The following is an 18,656-nucleotide window of genomic DNA, read 5'->3' on the forward strand; positions in this document are numbered from 1 at the left end:
ACATCCAGGTCACCACTTTTCCACATAACTATTTACGGTCCCTATAGCGAAACTGCAAAGAGAATTTTAATATGTGACCCCGCGTGGCGTAATCGCCAACCTCCTCGCCTCTGGTGCGAGCGGTCCAGGGTTGGATTCCTGGTGGGGCCACTCGGTCGAAAAAGTGTAACAGCTTTTTCAGGCCAGCCATCTTGAGTGAGTTTTTTCCTGGATTTCCCTTATTCACACCGGGCAAATGCCGAGATGGTACCTAACATAATGGTTCCAGGCCGCTTCCTTCTTTCCCCAAACTTTTCTTCCTTCCCTTTCATCGGATAGTGTGCTAGCTGAGGGACGTCATCCCTCATATACGTGACGGGCTAAATGGTCTTAGATTCCGACAGCCCCTGAAATCTAATTCCTAATCCTAAGAATTATAATATGTTGTACCTGAAACAGAATTTTAATATGTTGTACCGTTTACGAGTTATACACGGTTAAATACGCAGGTTATATCTTTGACCCGGAGGTCACAGCTTTATTCGTATAAACTATTTACTGCCCTTAAGCTAAAGTTCTGCGTGTAGGAGTTGAATGGTGGTCGTAGTTATTCGGTTCCTGTGTAATGTCTGTTATATTAAATAGAGTTAAAAGTAGTCATAGCCTTTGTTGTGTAAGCTATGTTCAATAGAGGTTGAAAATGTGCTTCTGATCTTTTACGAAATCGTGGTGGAAAAAAGTGCTTCTACTATTTCGTAATATCTAATTTTGTGTTATATACGGGGTTGAAAATATGATTCGTATTCTTTCATAAAAAGTAATCATAAATGTCTAATTATCGTGTAATCTCTGCTGTGCTAAATAGGGGTTTGCGAAAATGAGTGCGTAATCTCTACTACGTTAAACAGGGGTTAAAAATAATGCTTGTAGCCTTTCATAAAATAATTAGGGGTGAAAAAATTACCTGATAGTAATGTAATCTTTGCTATGTTAAATAGGGGTTGAAAATGTGTTCGTACTGTAGCCTAGATTCCTGCTGGTTACTCTTTTAGTTAAATGTGGTGAAATATGCTTGTACCATGTCATAATATCTAATGCAATGTTAAATTTCTTTAACAGAAATCACTATTACTCACGAAAATAAAGTCAAAGAAATGTGAGAAGTAAAGGCGCTTAAACATAAAAAGTCGATAGCATTTGTGCTACGTAATTAACAGAAATGGGGTTCTATTCTATGGCCAATCATCCTGATTGAGAGTTTCAAGTATTTTCCTCAGTTCCACTAGACGAATGCCTTCACGATACTCTAATCGACTTTCTTCCATTTCTTTCCTTCCTTAATGATTTCATAAGATAATATTGTTGTATCTATTACAATACTTTACTTCTTTACATTCGTTATTAAATAAATTCATTATTAGTACATTGTCTTCAAAGTGATTTATAAATGACTGAAAAATACCAAATCATTAATAACACATTAAGAACTAATACCGAAATACGATACAAATAAAATATGTTCTTTAATTGTATTTATTTATTTCATTTTACTTATGTACATCAATTAATTGTCTTTAACTGAAAGTGACACTAAATTTCTCAAAACATAAAATCCAAAATTGTAGAAACAAAAACATTCATTATAACAATGACTGTTTATCATAGACAAAGTTTGACATTATGATGAGTAATTTGTTCTACTCAAACACTTCTATAACTAACTTCTGTATCGTATAGTACAGATTTGGTTATTTTCTTCACAACTGATTTGTTCATGTAACAATATTTTAACTATTTTCGTTAACAATATCATAAGTTTTTAATCACATATTTGATAAGAACCATGTTCTATACTTTAAGTTACTTTGTGTTCAAATTGATAATGTAAATTAATGTTTATTGAATGCTAAGGTCGTATATAAACCGTACCGTGCCGTGCCGTGGGAAACCAGCGCACGGGGCGAAAGTATACGACATATGAGAGAGGTCGATAGACTAGCTGCGAAGCGCCACCATGATTGGCGCGAAGTGTAATAAAATTTTCGAAAACAAACCCTGCTTTTTCTTGATTTCGAGCACTTTTTATTACTGTTTTCCTTCCATCTTAGCTGTATGTGCACAAATATAAATTTGAATAAATTTGACCATGGTCAACTTAAATATTAGATTGAAAAATACTGTGGTTGATCTAAAATATTCCAAGTAATTTTTCTTCTCTTTTCTTTTTTCTCCCGAATTTTGCGCCCCTAAAGTCGGTGCCGGGGGCTATCGCCCCACTCGCTCTCCCCACTGCACAATACCAATATAAACATAGGTTTCATTACCCTTACTAAAAGTAAACACTTTGAGTTTTAGAATAATGGAAATGTGGTTTTCCGGCATTTTCTTGCAACTATTTATGAAGTAGCATCAGTTTTGAGTAATAACACTTATATGTTCATCACGTGAGAACATTTTATCTTCGCTTTTTAAAAATATCTTTTCTTTCAGATCGTAATCAAAGATATATTTAGCTGTTACGTACTTTTTGCATCAATTAGCTGACCTTAAACTGATAATGTCACTAAATTTCTCCAAACATACTGTTGCAACATTATACATATACAAGTCCATATGTGAACAAGTTCTCAACTTTTCGATCTAAAGAAATGCATCTTTCAATGTCTTTTCTTGTTACCTAAATTAATAATTACACAGTAGATTGCTTCGTTTTAAATACAATACTCATCATGAATGCTGTTATAGGCGTTCTGCTTAGCTGCCAAGGCAAACGTCAAAATTCAAAGTAGAAAAAAAATAGCAGGTGTTGTTATCTATTTTTGTAATTACCTTTTAAATGAAATCCTCTTGTTTCAGTCTCAAATAGATTTAAATTGAGAAATTTATTTCATGAAATACAAAAGAAAGAAGGAAATGCCACAGAAATCGTCATTTAACGAAAAGAACATCAGAAAAATGTGTCGTACAGTGTTCTACAAAAAAAAAAAAAAAAAGCTATATAATATACATAACACTATATAGCACTATGTGCTTTATCTTGAAGTACATGGAACTGTCACGTTGTTTCTAAAGTTTTAAAATATATAAGAAACAAGACGACAGAATTTCACCCTTACATCTTACAGCTCTTTTATATTTAGCAGTCTTTCCATGGATGAAAACTTAAGAATTATATTTCTGGTAACATTTTCACTACGTACGTAAAAAAGAACTTACAAAGAAAAAAAATAATAATTTGCACTCATCTTAATATAAAATACGTAATAATACAGGGTGTAATGTAATCCTTTTTTATACATCCTGTATTTACATTTGAAAATTCGTTTCGATTCATTATTTCAAACTCAAGTGTTTCAAGCTCATTTGAAGACTTAAACACTTAAAATAAGGATAGAACAATATTCCTTTTTCTTTACTTCATTTTCAGGAAGATTGTACATTATAATTATCATGTTTTATCACAGTAATTGTTACTCGTATATTTGTGATAAATGCTTAAGACTTCTGTACATAACACACAAGAAGTTATACATATTTGTGATTTTGTTGAAAACTGGTTTGTGATATTTGAAAATAGATATATACATATTCTATCTTCAAATCGAAATAAAGCGTATACACAGTAGTTATGTCTTAAATTATAGGAAATTCTATAATATTCTCAAAGTATCGATGTATTTTCTCGAAGAACTTACGGTAATAAAAAAAATATCAACACACTATACACATAAAGATGTGATCGCTAAGCTACTCACAAACGTAAAGATTTATCACCAAATACGACATTTATGTTCTGGGTTCATACGAGAACCTTTTCTACATTTCCACGCTTCAGCAAATTCTGGTGAATTTGATAAACTTCCTAAAACACGAAATTTGTTTGGACTATGGCTATCAGTTGCTAGTAAATCTCGTAAGTATTCTTTCCTCATTGTGCCGCACCAAACCTGTAATTAAGGGGAAAAAAACTCATCAACGCTCAACAACTATAATAGTAGTATAAATAAACAATGCTACTCTTACATCATGTACAACCTTTCCAGCTTATGAAACTAAATTACAGATAGTATATGAGTAAATGTAGGTCTAGAAAGCTCTTGACACACATGTTAAAGACAGAGGACGCAGAGCGCTGACTAAAAGTTCGTAGCTAAAGATGGCGTTGGAACGGCACAGGCCCACAAAGGGCTGTCATGCCAAGCGGTTTGGTTTGGTTTATATGAGTAAAAGTTGGGAGTGGTGTGTGCCACCGTCAGGAGAAAATAACCATCAATCTACCGCTAAAAACGGCGCCCACGAATAACATAGCACTATTCTTCAGGTCAAAATAAAGCCAAAATCTCATATAATGGCATATCTCCAGAGACTCCAGGAACAGTCTTACCTTTTCAGTACAGCAGCTTCTTAGTAGTTGAGCTTTGTTATTGTAGAGCATCGGTTAAAAAATTATGCATGACGATTTAAACTCATGTATATATATATTAAAATCTCAATATAGGTATATTCTATCGGTGGCATACGAGGATGTATCAAAACGTTCATGCAATCACCTAGAAGAACTCCTGTCTGAAGAACGCGGACACCATGATGCTATTAACCCTTCTGTATGTGACCTAGCGACATATTTTTGCCACTCGTTCTTCACTTTCTGTAATCCCGTTTTGTTAAAGTGTGCAGTTTGGCTTTGAAACCACAGTTCAGTCTCAGATATGATGTAATTCCTAATGTCAAAATGGCGTCTTCTGAGCGGACACTTCATTTCTGGGCCACTTGGTGCTAGGTCCAGTGAGTATGGGAGATGGGGCAATATTTCATATCCTAATCCCGCTGCCTTCATCATGAATGCACGGGTGGAGTGAGATGGTACATTGTCTGTCAACAGCAGCAAACCTTTGTGATCAAGACTTTTCTTCTTCAGCTTCTCTCCTAATAGTCAAGAGATGGGTATAATTGGGTATAATAAATACTAGTAATAGTTTGCTCTGATGGTATGTAATCCATCATGATGACTCCTCCACAGACTCAGAAAATATCTGATACTTTCTTCTTAATAAAGATATCCTTTTAACATCGTTTTTCAACTATAACATTCTTCTTGTTTCCTTGTTTTCTTTATAACTAACTAACTATCCTAACTTCCAACCATATCTATTAGTATACAGGATGGAAATAAACTATTTGAACAAATTTCGGGAACTGATTCCCGACACCAAAACCAGCAAAAAAAAAAAAAAAAAAAAAAGTCCTCTGGAACTTTGGTCGGTGAGGGATAGTTTCGGCAATATAAGGTGCTGAAAATGTGGGAAAATGAACTTCAGAGGGTTGTAATTCAAAAACAATGCAACATAGAGAGTGTGGTTTAAAACATGATATTCAAAGTCATATCTGCTAGATTGAAAAATGTATGTTTCAAACCTTCGCAAGGTGTGTGCGAGGGATTCCCCAAAATAATATAGGAATTCCCTATAACCTGGCAAGTAAAGATGGGTCAAAATCATTGTGGATGGAGAGGTTTCCCACCTGGTAACCATAATTTGTCATAATTGATACGAAATAAGTCTATATCTCAAACAGATACGAACAGGGTGTTTCATAAATGTGGAAGCAAGTAATGGAAAATGCTTAGAATATGTCTTGAGTAACCGTGCGTTCAAACCGACGGAAATGTAAGAACGTATGTCCATCAGAACACCTAATTCATACTCGGTTCTGCAATAAACCCTTAAACCCATTAAAATGGCGGCAGGTTATGTAATATATGCTGTGTAAGTTGAAGGGACAAAGATTGCCATACCCATACCCAGATCAATAACATAATACTAGAGAAGACACAAACAAATAGGTTAAGAGTATGGTGAAACAACCAAAGGACAGGAAGAAACTCTAGTATACAATGTAGTGGGCTTATCTGAATTGACTTACAACAAATGCTCAAAGTGACCACCATGAATTGTGATGCACGCATTCCAACGTCCACGCATGGACCGTCTAACCCGCACAAAAATCCCAGGGTGCTGGAGAACAGCACAACAGACGTCCCGGAGACGTTGCTCCAATAGGTTGATATCAGGAGCTGGGGGAGCATATACCATACTTTTCAGATGGTTTCAAATATAAAAGTCCAGTGGATTGAGATCGGGAGACCGAAGAGGCCATGTGACAGTCCCACGTCCGGTCCATCGTACTGGGAATGTACAATCTAGATACTGGCGTACATCCGCACGAAAGTGAAGCATAAACCACACCATTCATATACAGCACCATTCAGTGTATGAGGAAGAAGATTGGGCCCCACCAGATGATTTTCAAGAATACCCGCCCATACATTAATGTTAAAGCGTTGTTGGTGATTGCTGGCGAGGGTATCATGGGGATTTTATTCGGCCCACGCATGTGTGTTGTGTAAGTTAGTAATGCCATTTCTCTTGAATATCGCTTCATCCGTAAACAATACAGACGAAAGAAACGTCAAACAGTTAATATCATAACAAATGAACCACTTACAAAAGACTTCCTGCGGGCGAAAATTCGAATTGGTTAGTCCCTGTGCCCTTTGCACGTGATACAGATACAACGCATTAGCATGAAGAATAGCTAAAATCGTCACAAAACATTCGTCTCACGAACCACCAGTCTTGAACTCGTACCAGGGTCATTTACCACCATTTGTAACACACGTTACTAAAACTGCGGCGTGCGCACTGGACGCAGTCGTCCACCGATGTTCTGCCGAGGGAATAAAGTGTCGGTTTCAGATACACGCTGATACACAGCAGCCAATTCTGATGAACTGGTTGTTGTCAATCTGGAAATTGTTCCTGATACAATCGTGCTGCTGCTCTCCATTTTCATTCGCCTGTCCGTAAATAAAAAGCATGATCTCCAGTTCCCGGTACGAATATTAAGCCATTTTACTAACATACCAAGTCCAATTGCACTACCACACGCATCAGCACACACACATTGTTGTAACTGATTTTTCTGCTATCACTGCGCTACCACAAACAAGCAATCATTCAGGCATAACAGAAAGCCTATCTATCGCCAAAGATACTTACATTCGAAACACTTTTCCCCTCTTCCTCCTACTCTCTTGTTTCGTTCCGTTGTGTTGTAGCTCACAACATAACCATAAAGCATTATGTAAATAAAATATAGCGTTTCCGTAAATGCAGTACACAAAAGGAAAATCCAATATAACACTACATTAGGAGCGAACCATCTTCCTTCTGCTTAGTACTCTGAAGTCTTCCCCATACGACCGTGTTTACTGCGTGCAGGGTAGGTTCTTCTTCATGTATTTATTAACAGTACCACCATTGGCTTATAGGTAACCCCACGTTAGAACATATTCGTAACCACACATCATTTACCAATTCAAATGTCACGAGTCGCGACCTGGCGTTCATCGAAGCCGCGGAAACTCAGGCATCTGCTAACATGGTATGACCTGTGCTCCTTCATCATCATTATCATATTATTATTATTATTATTATTTGTGGTGGTAGTGGTCGAAGTAGTAGTACTAGTTGTCTCGTATTATGTTTTGCATTACTATTCTGCTTCCCTACCTCAGCATGTTACACTTTTAGTGCTTTGATTGCATGATCACATTCGCTACGGTTACCATGACTACATGTGTCAGCTCTATGTATTCGAGGTACAGGTCCAAGTTATAACATACAGTTCAATCGGTGAACTGTGCTTGCTCGTGATTAAGCGATCGTCCGTGCACCTGTGTGTTCTTGGTTTCCAATGACATCAGTTGGAATCACATTTGCAGTTGCATTTCCGCTTTCTATGCATTCAGAATGCCTTGTTTTTCCATATCACGCCTTTCGTTCACGATTGCCCTCATCGACCACACCACACGATTCTCTCCTATTTCCTGATATTTTCCTAATTATCTTACACCCGGCTTAGGATTTTCATGCGCTAAAGACACACAATAAAGGGGCGCAACAAACTGTGGAACTTTGTTTTCATTGATGTTCAGACTCACTTCGCGAGGTTACACGGCTCACGTCCTCCAATGCTGTTGGTATCAAACTTGCATAGCATATTTTAAGTCATCAGCTATTTTCAACGGGTTTAAGGGTTTATTGAAGAACCAAGAATGAATTATGTGTTTCTGATGCTACTTCTTACATTTCCGTCGCCTTGAACGCACGTTTGCTCAAGACATATTCTGAGCATTTTTCATTACTTCCTTCCACATTTATGAACAATATGGTTCGCATCTGTTTGAGATATCGAATTATTATACCAATTATGACGAATTGTGGTTACCAGGTGGGAAACCTCTCCATCCACAACGATTTCGACCCATCTTTACTTGCCAGGCTGTAGGGAATCCCTACATTCTTTTGGGGAATCCTTCGCATACATCTTCCGGAGGTTTGAAACATACAATTTTTATTCGAGCAGGTATGACTTTGAGTGTCATGTTTTAAACCGCACTCTCTACGTTCCGTTGTTTTTGAATTACAGCCCCCTGAAGTTCATTTTCCCACGCTTTTGGTACCTTATATCGCTGAAACTACCCCTCACTGACCAAAGTCCCAGAGGACTTTTTTTGCTGGTTTTGGTGTCGGGAATCAACTCCCGAAGTTCGTTCAAATAGTTTCTTATCATCGTGTACATTTTCTTTTACTTTAATCAAACAAGAAAAAGTGATATTGAAATTTAAGGAAGAATAATTTCCCTAAGAGTGGAAGACATAAACTAAAGCCTTCGTTAAATTATTGAAATTGAGAAAACTGGAGCTTTAAATCAGTGGTTCTCAACCTAATTCCTATCACGATCCCCATTTTATCACATCCTGTTGCCACCGATCCCCTTATAATTTCTGGTTTGTAATAAGCTTGTGGGAATTTTAATATACCTATTGCGAAGATTTCACGATATCCATGTATTCTTATAATAGTAGAATCCATTTCTTGTATATTGGGAATACAGACTTAATTAAAAGTGAATGGATTAAAACCAAATTTGGTCAGTTCATTCATATTACAAATATCGAATCCGAACCGTCATACTGTTTCAAAATGGAAACATTTTGAAAATTTTAAACTTCGTGACTCCCTTAATTTTAGGTCATATGATAAAAACTTAAAGTAATTTCTAATTTTGATTTTAAAAAAAAAACTTGGACAGTTGTTGAAAAAGTTATTGAGTATTTTAAATGATAATATGCGTCACGAAGATTGAACCTGGCATTGCTGCACTAGTGAAATCATACCATTTTCAGGTATCTCATTAACTTCGAATTTTAATTGTATTTCAATATATGTAATTTTGTTAGATTTGTATTTTTCTGGTATTTCAATATGCAATTTCTCATTAGTTTTATATCATACTTCTTTCATAGAAATTGATTTTTAAACAACTCTGCACCTGTTGAAAATGTTCAGTAGACCTATTTTTTTGTTGTTGTTAACAGTATATGTAAAACTGAAAATATGCCTATCAGAACAAAATTCAAAATAATACTTAATTTTTTGCCACACCATTTTTTGTATTAGTGTTAATTTTACAAAATTGTCAGTAAAAACTACAAATCTAGACCCAGACTGGAACCCTTGTTTCCGGCCTAAAATACTTAAAAATATTTTCCGGTATTAGATCTACGTAGTTATATTTACTCTTCCGGTTATCTTCGCGACCCCATGAAACCCTCTCACGATCCCCTGGTTGAGAAACCCTGGTTAAATCTGTATCAGTTTATGAATTAAGAATTAAAGAATGAATTAAATTTTTTATCAGAAGTTTATGAATTAAATTCATACTAAAACAACAAGAAAAAAATAATCATAAATTTACTTACATTTGCAAATCCTAAGAAGAATAACTGTTCATTTGTGTACTTCTCCAGACCTGGTAATTTCGGCTCCGGTCCATTTCTTTTTAAGAATACCTCATAAGCTCTCATCGCTTCACCCAATCCACCATTATCTGCTATGTTTTCACCCTGGGTATTTATACCATTTATCTAAAAAAATATAATGATATTAACATTATTCATTTTGGAACATAAATTACAAATCTTTATAATTTTGTAGCATTATTTTTGAAGTAAGAAATTTTTACTTTGTGTTAAATTTAAAAGAAATATTAATTAATCACAAGTTATTCTGATGATTTTTTAAAAAAGTTTGCTTTATATTATGACACTGAGACCAATTGATAATCAAAAAGGAAATATGTGCACCAAATAACATTAATAAGAACCATTCTGGTAGGCAGAAATTTAATTTTCAAACAAAACATAAAAGCACTGTATTACCTTAAAGTAGACTTCCTATAAAATTAACTTATTTTGATGTGCAAAAACAGCTACTGCCTTGATGTTTATGTTAAATTCAAAAAATATTAGAAATATGTCACAAGTAATCAAAATATAACTATATGCACTTTACGTGTGTATCTCTTTCAATAAAGGACTATTTAATAGTACTATCATTTAGTGAGAGTTCATTTATACTGGGGGAATGTTGGTTGCAGTGACACTATGTAAGACATATATATCTATCCCCAGGCCCGGATTTAAGGGGGGTGCACTGGTGCATGTAAACATAAAGTACATAAAATGAGAAAATAGTAGTGAAAATAGCAACACTCCCAAACTTTCTGACATTATTTTTCCGTTTGGGGCTTATAAGAGAAAGCAGAGCTTTGCAAAAGCAATAGTTGAAGTCGATTTTCTGAAGGTTGAAAGAAAATGATCCACCAAGCAAAACAATATCACAATTCTCAACTAGGAAAGGAAACAGAAGCCAGGAGAAGAGATCATCTTTTCCTCCATACCACTTGCGACCGTCTTTAAAATACTCCCTTCCGTTCTATGCATCAGCGTTGATAGGGGTAAAGAATATTGTCACATGTCACTTTGGAGAGTTTGTGTGATTGGTTCTTTTGATAGTTATTAGTGCACCTTCCGTCAGAAAATCGTGGACCCGACCCTGTTTATCCCTCCATTTCAGCCGCTTAATTTCTAGTTTCTTGCCTAATAATTTCCCTATAAGCTGTTTCCTACATTTATTATAATAATCCCATATTAGTACGATAAGGTAAATAGGTTAGAACATTCTTTCAAGTAGAAAGCTTAGCCATATGATCGTAATTTCACAATTGTAATGATTTATAAGTGAGTAAATAAGTTGAAAATAAATTCTACCTATAAAAGCATAAAGCAAAATATGTCAAAATAAAGATGGTTAGATAAAAAAAAATGTAATAGGTAAAATATCAAGTAGTAATAATAAATGTAAACAGTGGTAGTTCAACATCATTCCAAATGTTTTACCAATGTAATTACGTTCATTGTAGTCAGTTCAGAAGCAAGCAGAATTGTTAATGAGCGCATGTACTACAATCCCGTTAAATGTTTAGTACACTATGTACAATTTATTTATTTTCCAATCACTTCTTCAAAAAATATTATCATCTGAATATTCTCGTGTAATATGGGTTCCTGCCACCACAGTATGGCATGTCCTGAGGTTGAGGAACGAGAAGACCTCTAGATATAAAAAGGTTAGCTGCCAATACATTGAATAAGCAGTCGCAAACAGACGACAAGGGGTGGTCCTTCAGCTTGGGGGTTTGGTGTGAAGCAAACAACTTCATGCTGTAAAAAAGACGCTTGTTCAAAAACATTCACACAAGCCTCGGGCCAGGACTTGTAACTTCACACCACCTCAGCAAAGTAAAACGGACATGAGATTTGGAACATGGAATATAAGAAGTTTTCATAGGGGCAGGCACGTTAAAACCCATAACGAGTGAGTTACAGAAATATAGGATGTAGTAGGAGTTCAGGATGTTAGATGGGAAGGAAAGGGAGCAGTAAAGTCCGGAAATTTTACGTTCTTTTATGTGGAAGGAAATAAAAATCTCAAACTACGAACAGTGTTTATCGTTCACAAACGAATAATATCAGTAATTAAATGGATTGAATTTGTTAATGATAAACTTTCATTTATGACTCTCAAGGGTCGGTTGCGTGATTATTGTTTTAAATGTAACGCCCTACCAGAAGATAAATATGACAATAGAAAAGGTAGTATTTGTAGTATTTACGAAGGATTAGAATGGATATTTGACCAACTCCCGCGATACCATATAATAATTATGTTAGGAGATTTCAATGCCAAGGTAAAACGAGAGAATATTTTCAAACCGATTATAGGAAAGAAAGTCCGCGTAAGGAAAGTAATGACAACGGAGTTAACTCCTAAACTCTGCAATATCTAAAAACTTCATGAAGAGTACACAACTTAAACACTGCGACGTTCATAAATATAGACCTCACCTGATGGAAAAACACATAATTAAATTGATCACGTTTTAATAGACAGAAGATAATCTAGCATAATGTTGATGTTAGGTCCTTCAAAGGAGCTGACTGTGACACTGATCACTACCTGCTAGCAACGATAATAAGAGAGAGATTGTTATTGAATAAAGGAGACACTCAACGTTTTAAACGAAGGGATTTAATTTGAAGAGATTAGAAGAGAGTCAAGTGAAATACCAGATTGAAGTGTCGAATAGATTCTTGGGTTTAGAAGGTTTGAAGAACAAAAAGGTTCAGAATGCGTGGGTTGAAATTAGGGTTAGCATTAAAATTTAGCAAAAAAATTAAACACGCAGAAATACATAGAAACAAACCATGGTTCAACTAGGAATGCACTCAAACAGCAGAGAAGAGAATACAGGAAAAATTGCTACGCTACACAATACGAACGATGTAACTAGGCCTACACAACATTTTATTGACATCAGATGAAAAACTTCCAAAACTTTTAGAACAAAGACACGTGATTTTTTGAAAACTAAAATTAATGAACTTGAAGATAATAGTAAAAACAAAACACTCAGGACACGCATAAAGGCATCAATGAATTTTTAGAAAGGTTATCAACCGCTTACTTATTTATTAAAGAAAGACGACGGAAAATTCTTACTGATACAGATAGCAACCTAAATAGATGGAAAGATTTCTTTGACGATTTGCTTAACACACAGCCAAAAACTAATGTTCCTGGAGAAGTGGAATGCACACAACAGAACCGTATATTCCAGAACCTTACCGAACGGAAGTATAAATGGCTATAAAGAAACTAAAGAAACATAAATCTCCGTGTGAAGATAAAATTACAACCGAGTTAATTTTAGCTAAAGGGAAAAAATGGTGAAACAAGATACACAAAGTCATTCTCTTTGCCTGGAACGAGGAGAAATTATTACAAGAGTGAGAGGAATCAGTCATTGTTTCAATTCACAAGAAAGGCAACAAAATTGATTGTAATAATTATCGAGCCATTTCTCTGTTGTCAATATTAAATGACATCCTCTCAACCATCCTATTAGCAAGATTGATCCCACATGGAGATGAAATTATTGAAGATTATCAGTGCGTATTTAGTCAAAATTGATCAACTATCGACTAGATATTTACCATTCGATAGATACCCGAAAAGAAATGGAAACACAATATCCCACTATATCAATTATTTATTGATTTTGAAAGATCTTCGGTTAGGAGAGAAACATTATACAACATTCTTACAGAATTTGGAATACCGAGAAAGCTAGTTAGATTAATTAAGATGTGCTTAAGTAAATTCCGAAATAAGTCCGAGTAGCAAAATTCTTGTGCACGAGCTTTCACGTCGAGAATGGGCTGGAACAAGATGTCGTCAATATTAGTTTACTTTGATCTAGAGTACTCTATAAGGAAAATCAAAGACAGCAGCCATGACCTAGAGTTCAATGCAGGGGCGTCATTTAGGGGGGCAGGGAGGGGCATTTGCTCCCCCTGAGTTTGAGATTTATATAGATTTTATCAATAGAATAGTAGTAAGTCAGTGAAAAACGCGAAATTTTACTTATATCAAGGGGTCTTCCCCCTCCCCCTCCCAAGCCAAATCTGAAATGATGCTACTGGTTCAATGGTATTGTGGCGTATGCTGATGATGTAAATATAACAGGGGATGATAGAAGAGCAATAGAAAGAAACTATTGTTGAACGCAGAGGTCGTATTAAAAGCTTGCTGGGACATGAAGTTGGAAGTACAAGCAAATGCAGAGAAAACTAAATACATGGAAAATTTGCCGTGATCGTAATACCGCAAATTATGGATGTGCCAAAATACCAAATTATATTTTTTAAAAAGTAGATATTTTCAAATAGGGCTATCTAGGATCTCTGCTAATAGACCGAAAATAAATCCACAAAGAAATTGAATGTCGACTGAAGCAGGGAATTCGTGTAATTATTTTAAGATCTTTTGTTATCGCTAATTCTGTCCAGGAATTTGAAACTTACAGTATATAAAATAATCATGCCTGTTGCTGTATAATAGAGAAACAGACGCTTGCTCCAAGGGAAAAACCCAGACTGAAAATATTTGATAAAATCCTAAGACGAATATTGGACCCAAGAGAAAGGGAATAGCGAAAATTTAATAACGAGGAATTGCATAGTTTATATTTTTACAAAATATCGTTAGATCATCAAGTCTAGGAGGTTTAGGTGGGCAAGTCATATAGCGAAAATGGAAGAAAGTAAGAACGCTTTCAAAGTTTTAACTGGAAAACGAATATTAGGAAGACCTAAGAGCAGATGGGAGGACAATATTAAGATGAATCCCGCAGAAATAGGAATACAAAGTAAAAACTAGATCCAGTTAACTAAAAACAGAAGTCAATGGAGTGTTCCTGTGAAGGATGGGCATTTATAGCAACCGGTAACTTTGGAACGTACAAACAGATTTTTATACCACATTGTACTAACGCACAAGTACAAAATTAAAAATCAACAAATTAGTGATCGGTAATCAGGCTAAATATATTGTATGCAGGAATTAATAATCTCTACTATACAGATACCTTAAACCAGAACGCTTCTAAATGGATAGTAACACTTTGGTTGTTCCTGTATTGTTTTCTGCGTTAATTCTTTTAGAAATAATATATTCTCCGAATAAACATATTAAGACTAATCAGGTAATATATATATGTACTAGCTTTATGGCAAAAATATGTAGCTTTCCTTGCACTGATCCTATGATTTCACAACTTATGTCCTCTAAACTAAACCTAATTTACGAGGGATGATATATCCTATCGATTTAAGATTTTCACTTATCTGCATTATAAAATTGAAAGTGGCTATTTTTGTGACTCTTGATCTCTAGAGCCACCCGTCCGATCCCCATCAAATTAGATGAGGTTCAGGCCTGGGAGTGTTTTTATCAGTTCACTTGGACGGTAAATCTTAGGGGAAGGACAGTTATAAAAACCAACAAACATAAAACTTAATAACTCTTGAACCAAACACCAATATCGATAAAATTTTTAATATAGATGAAGTTCAAGCCTGGAAATGTTCTATCATTTCAATTTCAGAAGCAACGTAGGAGAGGAGGAGTTGGGGAGATATACAAAAATCAATATAAATAAAAGTGACTAAGTTTGTGACTTAATAACTCTTGAACCATTCAATCCATCTCAATCAAATTCTCAAAATAGATGAGGTTCACGATTAGAAAGTCTTTTTTCTTTTTATAATTTCACTTTGATGGCAGGACCTAGGGAAACGGGAGGGGAAGGGGAGATATTTATAAAAATAAATAAAACTTAATAACTCTTGAACCACCAACCGATCTCGATCAAATTTTCTGTAAAGAAGAGGTTCGGGCTTGGGACAATTTTTATCATTTTACTTTGACGGTAAAGTTGCACCTAGGGGAAGGGGAGGGGAAGTTTTAGATAGATAGATAGATATACAATATCTACCAAAAAGTCACCGGTCAGTATGCTAGGACATCGCCGTAAGGAATCCAGCGCAACCTGCACAACGCCAGTCATTAGTTTCGGTGCGGAAGGCATTATCAGTGATTATGCGCCATATGAGGAGTCAGTTTGACTGAGAATGGCGCACAGACAAGAACTTAGTGAGTTCGATAGTTGAGTCATCATTGGCTGTCACATTGCGGGTTTGTCGAATCATGCTATTAGTACCCAATTATGCCATCCAAAATCAACGGTGGGCGATGTAATCCGAAATGGAAACGTCACGGTGTCACCAGTGTCCATAAACGACCCGGACGACTCAAGAAATTGGCGGACAGGAACATGAGAGTGCTGAAATGAGGAGTGGTATCCAGCAATCGCCGTCACACTGCATCGAGCACATCAGTTTCATTGAACACTGTCAGGACAGATGCATGCACTTGTTTCCATGGTAAAGCAGCTGCCCACAAACCCACATCCCTCCAACGAACAAAGCCAGGAGGTTGGCATGGTGTAAGGCTCATCGAAATTGGACCCTAGACCAATGGAAACATGTGTTATGGAGTGATGAATCACGCTATACGTGTTTCATATCAGATGTTAGGGTGTGGGTGTGGCGACAACCCGGAAAACGCTTCTTACCAGACTACATTGTGCCAACAGTGAAATTTGGTGGTGGTGGTGTAATGGTGTTTGGTGCATTTTGTTTGTTCGGCCTAGGCCCGCTTGTTGTTGTGCCTGGTAACATGACGAGTACAAATTATCTGGACATTTTGGACAATTCAGTACTTCCCACGTTCCGAAAATTCTTTGGGATGGACCCATGTTACTATCAGGATGATAATGCCCCTTGCCATAAAGCTGCCAATGTTATGTCTTGGTATGACGAGAACAATGTGCAACGACTCCAGTGTCCTGCTCAGTGCCTGATTTGAACCCCGTGGAATATCTGTGGGATGAATTGGAGCGGCGTTTAAAATCCAGACCAACTCGTCCAAATTCACCTGCCCCACTTGGAACCGCCTTGCAGGAAGAGTGGATTGCCATCCCACCTGATACCTATCAGTAACTGGTGGAAAGCCTTCCTCGGAGGATACATGCTGTGATCCAAGCTAAAGGAGTCCCTAAACGATATTAGGTACGTCATATATATAATAAAAGTGAAAATAACTGTGTTTGTGACTTTATCACTCTTGAACCACACGACCGATTTCGATCAAATTTTCAACATAAATGAGATTAGGACCTGAGATGATTTTCCTCCTATCGCTTTGACGGTGTAACTTAGGGGAGGAAAAAGTAGAGGGACAATTAAAAATAATCGAAAATGACTGATATTAGTGTCGAATCTATAGTTTTTGGCTCGCTGAGATGAACAATGACACTTCCGATGGTGTTTAAATCTAAATTGAGCCCCGTTACTTGGGAGAGGAAATATATAAATGATCGAAAATGAGCGATATCAGTTCGAATTCATAGTTTTCGGAATCACTGAGATGAACAATGACTCATCTGATGCGGTGCCCCGCAACATTGGGGAGTGGAGGAGATATATATGAAAATTATCGAAAATGACCAATATTAGTGCTGAATCCATAGTTTCCAGGGTCACTCTGATGAACAATGATACTTCTGATGCTGTTTAAATCTAAATTCAGCCACTCAACATGGGCGAGGAGGGCAGAGAAGTGTAAAAATCATCGAAAATGGCCGACATCAGAGATAGCTTTAGTAATAGTGAAAGTAGCTGACTAACGGAACATATTACTATTGTTTCTTAATTTAACCCTGCGAAGTGGGTAATTGATGCTAGTATTTTTATAAAGATCATCGAATTATCGGCGAAATTGCGTTAGTTAAAGTACATGTGATTCAAAACCAAGACATTCTGGAAACTACTACAACACGAGTAATTATGATCAAATTGTTTGTATTAGAAATTAGAGAAGAGAGATACCATACATTATTTTTATCAATTTTGGCTCTGTAACATGATACACTACAAAAATTATCATTTAGTTCGTTCGCTTAGAAATTTTTGACAACTCTAACTTTCTGACTCCTTTTTGAACGTTAGTGTAATGTTTAACACGTATAGCGTTATGTCTTTCGTGTTCAGGGTTTCAGTTCTAACAAGAAAACATACTTACTGTGTATTTGTCGTCGAGTTCTTCTACTTTGAAATTCGAATACTGATTAATGAAGCATTGGGCTTTCTCGTTGTAAAGTGATAAAGTTTTATTTGTCCACCATTGTCGTAGGTTACCATCTTTATCGAACTGTCGACCTAAAATGAAGTCATTCCTTTTAATCCAAGTGCACATTTGAATATAATTTTATATATGTCACTTATTTACACAAACGATGCATTATTTATAGGCTATATAATATTCATGAACACTTAGGAGAAAATTGAACTTAAGATATGTCTAACTATGTATAAAAATAATAACTTTATTGCAGTGCTGCGAACAGCTTTGTGTAAAAATGCATTACTTTGTGTGGTATCAATATAAATATAAAGGGTGTTTCAAAACAACACCGACAACGTTTGGGATGTGATTCCTGACATCAAGATAAAACAAAAAGTATAGACCAACCTGAGGGCACAAGTGCTTCCTTTCGGAGTTATAGGCTGCCGAAAACATGAAAAAATAAACTTTAAAGGTCCATAGCTCCAAAACTATGGGACATACCGTAGTTGGGTAAAGACTCCACTTAGGAACTACTATGTGCCCTATCCAAATATCCGTGTTTCAGAATCCTGTGGTGCTTCCACAGCAATTTTTACAGAGGTAGTTGATGAGTACTTCAAATTATATGCCCGTAGCCAAACTGCCTCTTGAAAATTGTTGCGTGAGTACCTTAGGATTCTG

The 18,656-nt window shown here is 36.0% G+C and overlaps 1 protein-coding gene across 1 annotated transcript in view; it reads right to left on the reverse strand.

Annotated features, from left to right (window-relative positions):
• Window positions 1-1,239: 1,239 nt before the first annotated feature.
• LOC145668652 (neprilysin-like) overlaps window positions 1,240-18,656 on the reverse strand; it is a 150,885-nt gene continuing 133,468 nt past the window's right edge. Inside the window, exons 18-20 of the mRNA XM_081736710.1 lie at window positions 17,931-18,067; window positions 9,806-9,970; window positions 1,240-3,926 (exon numbers count right to left, since the gene is read on the reverse strand). Of these exons, the coding sequence (XP_081592836.1) occupies window positions 3,750-3,926; window positions 9,806-9,970; window positions 17,931-18,067 (479 nt within the window). The 3' untranslated portion in view covers window positions 1,240-3,749. The remainder of the gene's footprint in view (window positions 3,927-9,805; window positions 9,971-17,930; window positions 18,068-18,656) is intronic.

This window comes from Thermobia domestica, chromosome 13 (genome assembly GCF_964235325.1).
Source record: "Thermobia domestica chromosome 13, izTheDome1.hap1.1, whole genome shotgun sequence".
In the NCBI taxonomy this organism is placed as follows: domain Eukaryota; kingdom Metazoa; phylum Arthropoda; class Insecta; order Zygentoma; family Lepismatidae; genus Thermobia; species Thermobia domestica.